We start from the raw sequence: 9557 nt of genomic DNA on the forward strand, positions 1-9557 counted from the left end.
CACCACCAAGCCCTCTGCAAGTTTTTATAGTCTCCATAAGGAGGCTGAAACATGCTGTGATTAGGAGTATGGGTCAGGAGTGAGTGGAAGGGATCTGGCTCAATTCTTAGTTCTACCACTTAAAAGCTCTGTCATTTTGGCAAGTTATCTAATTTTCTCTACCTCAGTTTCCCTACTGTAAAAACAGGAATGATAATCGCAATAGATCATTTCCCCCTTCCTCTGAAACAGAATCACAATTTTATTTAAGTAAACACTCCTCTGTAAGGCTTTGTGTTCAGGGAGTGTGACCTAAACTCAGTAGGAATAAATCTTTGTTGATCTAAGTAATCATGGTAATCCTGTTTCTATTTGCCACTGCCTAGGTTAGAGAGGGGAAATAAGTCATGAGGGGTGACCTATTGGGGAGGGGTTTCTAGGAATGGGTTGTTTTTCCTCTTTAAAGAGATATAAGGAGGGGGGGAAAAATCCTTCTTAGGCTGAAAGTTGTCATATCTGGATGTGACACCTGGAACTATTACAGCCATTTTGTAATCATGAGGCTAGCTAGCTTGAAGACAATTCAAGAATGGCATAATGGAGATATGGAAGGAATGAGTCCTTGGACATTGTGGACTGCTGAATTAACCAACCTTAAAACTGATCTACCTGCAAATTTCTTATTAAAAAATAAATTCTTGGGGTGCCTGGGTGGCTCAGTTGGTTAAGCGTCCGACTCTTGATTTCGGCTGAGGTCACATCTCAGGGTTGTGAGATCAAGCCCCATATCAGGCTCTGTGCTCAGTAGGGAGTCTGCCTGAGATTCTCTCTCTCTCCCTCTCTCTCCCTCCCCCCACTCACTTTCTCTCTTTCTCAAATAAATAAATTTTTAAAAAAATAAATTCTTTGTTTAAATTAATTGAATAATAAGGATTTGTTACTTGCAAAGGAGAGAGTATACATAAAGCAACTAGCACAGTATCTGGCACAGAATAAGCAATGAATAACATTTACTAATAACTGTTTTATTTGCCAGTGTAAAATATTTCTCAGTGTAAAATACTCTCTGCTTCTGATTTTCACTTTTTCAAAAATCACATAATTTCTTTGAATTGGCTTTAAAAATTTTAATCATAAATAATTTTCCAACAGCAACATTTAAAAACTTACATGACTTTCTCAAACATGTAAAATATTACTATTGACATAAGTATCCTTACATGGTTATCTTAGAAAGTGCTCCCTACACTGCATACAATTGATAAACACAGTGAATATTTATCCTATCATTAAGTTTATATGAAAGCAACCAATATGCATTCCTGAGTTTCTAATTCAACACACTATTTCACATACAAATGTTAAGCTATTTCTTTTTTAAAGATTTATTTGAGAGAGAGAGAGGGAGGAAGTGTGAGTGGGGGGAGGGGCAGAGGGAGAGAATCTTCAAGTAGACTCCCCACTGAGTGCGGAGTCCCACTTGGGGGTCTATCCCACAACCCATGAGACCATGACCTGAGCTGACACCAAGAGTCAGATGCTTAACTGACTGAGCCACCCAGGCGCCCCAATGTTAAGCTATTTTATTAAAGAATAAGAAAGAATAGTGTAATGAATTCCCAGGTATCAGCTCAGGTCCAATCTTACATCTTTTATAGTTCAACACACTTCCTTCTCTTCCAGACATTATATCAACTATAAATACTTCCGACAAGGACTTTTTTGTTTAGGAAAAAAAAAAAAACCCACAATAACTTAATCACACTTCAAATATCTGAATTGTTAATGAATAAGTAATCAAAATAGAAACTAAGTATGTGAAACGATATCACCAAGTATGATTTTTTTCTATCACTCAATGCTCTTAAGTAATCCTCTTCCAATCTTTAGAGAGGATACATTTCAGATACTTTCAGATCAGAGCTCATAACTCAGTGATTTGCTGGTGATGCTTTGCTTGGTATACATGAAGCTTTTGTTAAAAACTAACAAAACTGGGGCACCTGGGTGGCTCAGTCAGTTAAATGTCTGCCTCCTGGGATCGAGCCCCACATTGGGCTCCCTGCTTCTTCCTCTCCCTGTGTCTCTATCCCAGCTTGTGCTCTCTCGCTCTCTCTGTCAAATAGATAAAAACAAACAAAACAATGAATGAAGATATACTTTCCAGCTCACCACTGTACCATTATTCCATGTTGTTTTACACATTTATTTATTTTAAAATTTTATTTATTTATTTGTCAGAGAGACAATTTTACAATTTACAATTTCTGTAAGTCAAACCATTATGCTGTATACCTTAAACTTATACAATGATATATGTCAATCATATCTCAATAAACTGGGAAAAAACAGAGATCTATTATATGCACATATTTTGCAAATGCAAAAACAGTTAACATATTGTACTTTATGCCAAGCAGAGAGCCTGATGCGGAACCCCATCCCAGGACCCTGGGATCATGACCTGAGCTGAAGGCAGACACTTAACCGACTGAGCCACCCAGGCGTCCCTATTTTTTTTTTTCCCAAGATTCTATTTATTTATTTGACAGAGAGAGCAAGAGCACTAGTAGGGGGAAGGGCAGAGGGAGAGAGAAAAGCAGATTCCCTGCTAAGCAGGGAGCCAGATGTTGGGCTTGATCCCAGGACATCAGGATCATGACCCAAGCCAAAGGCAGATGCTTAGCCAACTGAGGCACCCAGGTGCCCCAGCTTTACACACTTTTTTTTTTACACATTTAAATTATGTGTCTAGCTCCTAGAGCATCTGAAGCTGTGATCCCTGTCTTAGATATTGCTACTCATCAAAATGACTTAGTTTTTTAAAGATTTTATTTATTCCTTATTTATGAGAGAGGAGGCAGCGACAAAGGGGGAGGGAGAGGGACAAGCAGGCTCCACATTGATCTCAGAGTACAAGTGTATGTTGGGGCGCTCAATCCCACTACCAGGAGACTATAACCTGAGCCAAAACCAAGAGTCAGACGTCCAACTGACTGAGCCACCCAGGCACCCCAAAATGACTTGGTTTTTAATTCTCATTATAAATCAGTTAATTTTTAAAAAATCTCTAATCCCACTAATTCCAGACATTTTTCTCAAAGTTTCATCCCTAGAGATGAGTCTCCTTATACATAGGTGGGGAAAAAAAATTACTGAAATTCTACCACTTTCTTGTATCTCTGAACTAAACAACTTCTAGGTCCTTTATTGAATTACTGTACATTATATACCTACTTATAAAACTTACATTTGTGAAAGGCACATGCAAAGAAATCCTTGTCTTTTTAAATTGCTGAAAACTTTTTCTCAAATATATTTATCAATGTTGAGTCCCTCTCCTTAATGGGCATAAAAGTTGAACATGCCACTTTTCTTTTGCTTAACCCTCAACATCTTTCTCTACATAGAACTCCAGGAAACTAGCCTTCATTCCCAATCATTTGGAGTTGGAATAAGAAAGTTTATTTGTCGGGGCGCCTGGGTGGCTCAGTCGTTAAGTGTCTGCCTTTGGCTCAGGTCATGATCCCACGGTCCTGGGATGGAGCCCTGCATTGGGGTCCATCGGGCTCCCTGCTCCGAGGGAAGCTTGCTTCTCCCTCTCCCACTCCCCCTGCTGCTATTCCCTCTCTTGCTGTGTCTCTCTCTGTCCAATAAAATAGTAATAATAATAATAATAATAATAATAATAAAAAAGAAAGGTTATTTGTCATCTGTGTTCTTAGGTAGAGACTACTAACATTCCAAGTATGGTATCAGTATTTGGGGTTGACCATGGTAATAAAAATGTATAAATCAGTCCATTTTTCACTCTACCAAAGAATTTAAGTTGGCTATTTAGAAAAGTTTATGGTAAAAAAAATAGTATAACATCTGAACCACTTAATGGGTCAGGCACTGTTCCAGATGATTTGCATGTATTTTCTGATTTAAACTTTACAGCAAACTGAAGTTGGTGCTGTTATTTTTATTTCACACAGAAAGAAACTGAGGGTTAAATAAACTGTCCCTTGTCCACGGTAACACAGCTAGAACTCAGTGAAGCCTGGATTAAAATTCAGAATGTCTAACAATCTCTTTAATGGTGAACATTTTCCATGAAATGCATAGGTAATACGACACCGAATAAACAGGTGCACAAGGCTTTTCTCTTTGATTATGAAATGCAAAACTAGTTGGCCAAAAAACATTATTTTCCAGGTTAGTAGAAAATAGAAGACTTTCTGCCTCTAACTTCATTATTGGCAGATGATAATGATTAAATCACAACAGGACAATTCCTGCCTTTTGCATTCTTAGGTCAGTTGAATCTTCTAAGTCAAAGCTATCTTTCTGAGGCCACGTAGAAATATTTAAGATACTCCACTATATTAAATTACCTTACAAGTGAGATTTTGATTCAAAACCAAAATTGTCGGGGCGCCTGGGTATCGCAGTCGTTAAAGTGTCTGCCTTCGGCTCAGGGCGTGATCCCGGCGTACCGGGATCGAGTCCCACATCGGGCTCCTCCGCTAGGAGCCTGCTTCTTCCTCTCCCACTCCCCCTGCTTGTGTTCCCTCTCTCGCTGGCTGTCTCTCTGTCACATAAATAAATAAAATCTTTAAAACAAACAAACAAACAAACAAACAAAACCAAAATTGTCATCCACTAAGCTCATCTATAAGAGTTATTATCTCTGAAGTGCATTTATTTAAAAAGGAAACGGACTGTATTGTGTTGGTAGAGTAATATGAATATGGATTTTGGTAAGAATCCCTTTATCCCTCACAGAACTACATTACTTATATTTAATGATCATCTTAGTTCAATAATACTTTTTTCATTAAATTTTAAAATTATTATTGAAAGGTAGTATCTAGTCTTTTTTTTTTTTAATGTGAACAACACTGAAATGTATAATAAGCAAAGTGTAATGTTTTGGATAATCACATCACTCCCCTCTAAAAGAATCACTCTTAACAGTGTATATTTCTCCACAGTTAGGAGCTAAATGGTAATTTTTAAAAAGTACTTCAGTATCAAATATGTGATTTATTCACAATTTTTGCAAAATAGTTAATATTTCTACTGTTCACTCTTAAGCAAAATGAAGGAGAAAAAAGACATCAGCTTGCATGATTTACAAGATGATATTTTAGCTAGCATCTATTACGGTGCTAGAGAGAGGTCTTGCTTTAAATTACAGCCGTCCACCCATTGCCTATTAAGTGCGAAAAAAGCACTGCCAGTTCCTGAGCACAAAATTAGGAAACAAACACCAAGTAGACATATAGAATGCAATAAAAAGTAGCATCGTTCTTCAAAAGGGCTTCCCCAAATCTCGAGTAAAACACAACAGTCGTTTAACAAATAATTCCTAATAAATGTTAATTCACTCTATTTCCAAAGCAACAAGCTAGTAGAGGGTAAATGACAACAATGAAGAAACTATTAGCTTGTATTCTTAGTTTCCCCCTTTCCCAAGGCACTGCCCCCAACTTCCCCAACTAATTACTTCTGTCAGCAGCAGCACAATACATGGTCCACGGAACAGCCTAATCCAGGGTTCTGGGCCAGGCCTACCTCATCTGTGAAACTCAAATTAGGATAAAACCACAGACAGTAGGATTCTCACTAGCCTTCTGGAGAGGAGAGGCTGCCCGCATCAGGCCACTGGGAAGCGGTGAAGGGGCTTACTGGCAGCTTGCGTCCTACACTAAACTCCACGCTACCCGAACTCCTCACCGATCGTGTCCACGCGGTGGGTGAGTAGCAGAGTCCGGGAGCCGCACCGAGCAGCAGCGGCGGCTGCCTCGGTCCCGGCATGTCCTCCGCCAATGACTACCACGTCAAAGTTCGTAGCCAAGGGCGCCGCGCTTTCACCGATGAACCGGGCCAACGAAAGGTGGTTTTTGGTGAGGGAAGACGCGACACAGAGACCACAACCTCGGAGAGAAAACATAGCTGGAGAAAGGCAGAGTCTGACCCTGAACCTGACACGAGCTAGGCGCAAAACTTTAGGGTACCAGGGAAAGCCTTCAGGGCGCAGCCATCTTTGCTCTGATGTCACAGCGTAGCAGTTTACGTCCAGCGTCAGCGCTGATTGGGGCTTTGGCGCGACTTTACTGGGGAAGCGAGACCAGGTAACGGTGCAGGTGGCCCAGCTGGTGTGAACCTTGTTTCGCGGTCGGTGAAGGCTTTTGATTACATATGGCTGTGATTTGGTGGCTCCTCGTTGGTAATTTTCTGTCCTTTTCAGCGATTGGCGCCCTAATCGCCAGTTGGTCACCTACAGGCAATGATTTTGATCACTGTGCCTTATAAGATTCTTCGAATTTTGTGGAAAACTATCACCTGGAGTTCTGTTTGTTTATGAAGACTAGCCTCTGAATAGGAGGAGGTTCAAAAGCAGTTAAAATATATTTGTGGATGGAAGATTCATGATGGGTAATTAGGGAAATCGAATGGTTGAAGATTAAATGTCCAGCCTTTGGAAATTGACTATTTTTAAAGCTTCCTTACAGAGGAAACCTTTAACTGGTTAGTGAAACGACCTATGTGGCCATTTTATTAATCTGATTATTAATATCGATTAAATAGAAATTGACAACTTTGAGACATAAAGAAGCTATAACTTCGTCGGCCCTTCTGATCCCACCTCTGTAACCACTGGCAGCATTTTTTTGCTAATGCTTCCTAGTCTTTTTTTTTTTTTTTATTTAAGGATTTTATTTATTTATCTGTCAGAGAGAGAGCATAAGCAGGGAAGAGAGAGGCAGAGGGGGAAGTGGCAGAGGGAGAAGCAGGCTGCCTGCTGAGCAAGGAGCCCAATTTGGGACTCGATGCTAAAACCCTGGGATCATGACCTGAGCCAAAGGCCTATTCTTTGGTTGACTGAGCCACCCAGGTATCTCGCCTCCTAGTTTTGTTTTGTTTTTTATACAAATACTCATGCTGCTATTATTTTGCACATGTAACACTGTGATTATATTATTTTTCAGATTGCTTTTTTTTTTTTAAAGATTTACTTATTTGAGATAGAGAAAGAGAATGTGCATTTGTGGGGGGACAGGCAGGGGGAAAGGGAGAAAATCCTCAAGCAGTCTTCCTGCTGAATGTGGAGCTGGACCTGGGAGCTGGATCTCACAACCCAGAGATCATAACCTGAGTCAAAACCAAGGGTCCCATGCTCAACTGACTGAGCCACCCAGGCACCCCAGTTTGCTTCTTTTTTTAACAATGTATTTTTTTAAAGATTTTATTTATTTGACAGAGAGAGACAGCCAGCGAGAGAGGGAACACAAGCAGGGGGAGTGGGAGAGGAAGAAGCAGGCTCCCAGTGGAGGAGCCTGATGTGGGGCTCGATCCCAGAACGCCAGGATCACGCCCTGAGCCGAAGGCAGACGCTTAACGACTGCGCCACCCAGGCGCCCCTAACAATGTATTTTTGACCCTCTGCCATGTATATATGAATCTATTACATTTTAACCATAATTTATTTAGTCAACCCCCAATTACTGGGCATCTGAATTGTTTCTAATTTTTTGATATTATCATCATCGTTGTGCATATATCTCTTTTTATTTTATTTTATTTTTTAAAAAAGATTTTATTTACTTATTTGACAGAGAGAGAGAGAGAGAGACAGCCAGCAAGAGAGGGAACACAAGCAGGGGAGTAGGAGAGGAAGAAGCAGGCTCCCAGCAGAGGAGCCCAATGTGGGGCTCGATCCCAGGACTTCGGGATCATGCCCTGAGCCGAAGGCAGACTCTTAACAACTGAGCCACCCAGGTGCCCCCATATATCGCTTTTTAAATTTATGGGAGTCTTCCTATAAATGAAGATACTGGGTAAAAGGATTCCTCAATGTTTATATTTTTGATAACGGCTAAATTGGCTTCCTGAAAGCTTTGTGTCAGTGTTAGACTATTTCATTATACTGTAGCCAGGACTGGATTTTTAATTAAATTTTAAGTATAAATTTCAAGAAGATGGATATTTTATATGTGAATGCTTTTTTCCCTTCACAGCCATTTCTTGATACACTTTCTTTACCTGTCTTCCAAGACATCAAGCTATTCTGGTTTTCCTCCTGTTTTTTCTGGCTGCTCCCTCTCAGTCATTTTCCTGGTTCCTCCTCCTTGAGCACTGTGCTCAAGCCCAAGGGCACAACAAAACCAATTCCCAAACCCCATCTTTAGGCCTCTACCTCCTGGGACCCCTCCCAATACTAACTCTGTAGCCAGAAGATGGAATCATAGGACGCCTGGGTGGCTCAGTCAGTTAAACATCTGCCTTCACCTCAGGTCGTGATCTCAGAGTCCCAGGATCAAGTCCCACAAAGGGCTCCCTGCTCAGTGTGGAGTCTGCTTCTCCCTCTGACCTTCCCCTGTCTCATGCTTTCTCTCTCTCACTCTCTCTCTGTCTCAAATAAATAAATAAAATCTTTAAAAAAGAATCACATTATAGATATTTAATATAAGAATAATTAGCTATACTGGGGTACCTGGCTGGCTCAGCTGGTAGAGCATGCAACTCTTGATCTTGGGGTTGTGAGTTCGAGCCCCATGTAGGGGGTGGAGGTTACTTAAACGAACAAATATTTCACTCTAAAAATAAGAATAATTATAATAAAAGAAATAACACATAAAGAAACTATATATGGTACCCTAGGGCTGAGGGAGAGTACCCAAGTAAGAATAAATTCAAAAGGGGTTCAGATCTCAAGTGCAGAAGGCCTTCAGAGAGTATGGGCTACATAACATAGGGGGCTTGCAGAGAGGACAGCAGCTCTCTGTGGCCCTCCTCAGCCATAGGCAGCCTGCATACAAGGCTTGTAGAAGGATCAACTTCTTGGTATGTGATCTTCTGGACCACAGGCCAGGCAGGAATCTTCATTTCCCTGTTTAGTAAGTTGTAGTTGGGTTATGGCTGGGCCAAGGTGGCAAGGCCCCGCAGGGATCACTGTCTGGGCCTATAGCTGGGGTAGGCCCTACCAGATGTTCTCATATCTATGTGTCTGACCTTTGCCCTGCAATCCCCTTCTACTCCCTCCACTATGTTGGAAATTGCAGGAAACCTCTTCCTGCTACAATGTCCTCCTGTAACCTCAGTATACTGAGAAAGGTTAACATAGTGGGCACTTTAAAAGAGAACTGCTTAAAGGAATTCTGTTGTTTATAAGACAGCATATATTGAAGGGTGTATTAAGGCCTTGTCTGAGAAGCAATAAGTTGATAACTGATGCAACATCTCAAACTTCACAAGCTCCAGCCACACTTGCTGTTGTTTGAACAACTAGGCATAGTCTTTCCTTAGGTCTTTTGTATTAACTTTTATTTTGTATTTACTTTTCCCTGAAATTGGTTTGCTTGAGAACAAGCCTGACTACACAATAGTCCTCCTTCCATTTTACAAAAGGAAGATACAGATTTCTCAATCTCAGTGTATTCTCATGTCACATTTCAAACTAAGGCTCATTTCCCTGGGTGTTAAAAAAAACAACAAACACCTTTGTATTAAAGAGGATAATATATCAAAATATTGGTTTTAAGGAAAACCTTTTATTTATTTATAGGATTTTGTTTATTTGACAGAGA

At 40.5% G+C, this 9557-nt stretch overlaps 1 protein-coding gene across 3 annotated transcripts in view; it reads right to left on the bottom strand.

Moving 5' to 3' along the window:
* MTO1 (mitochondrial tRNA translation optimization 1) overlaps window positions 1-6022 on the bottom strand; it is a 35675-nt gene extending 29653 nt beyond the window's left edge. For 2 of the 3 annotated variants that reach the window (XR_006780706.2, XM_045803679.2), the window contains exon 1: window positions 5704-6022. Coding sequence is in view for 1 of the 3 variants with exons in the window: in XM_045803679.2 (XP_045659635.2) it covers window positions 5704-5920 (217 nt within the window). In the remaining 2 variants the exon portion in view is untranslated. Of the gene's footprint in view, window positions 1-4358; window positions 4577-5703 lie in introns of those variants that run through there. The other variant, XM_045803692.2, reaches the window with a different exon arrangement.
* Window positions 6023-9557: the final 3535 nt, after the last annotated feature.

The sequence above is a fragment of the Ursus americanus genome, chromosome 29 (assembly GCF_024610735.1).
Source record: "Ursus americanus isolate L20-20 chromosome 29, mUrsAme1.1.p, whole genome shotgun sequence".
Classification (NCBI taxonomy): domain Eukaryota; kingdom Metazoa; phylum Chordata; class Mammalia; order Carnivora; family Ursidae; genus Ursus; species Ursus americanus.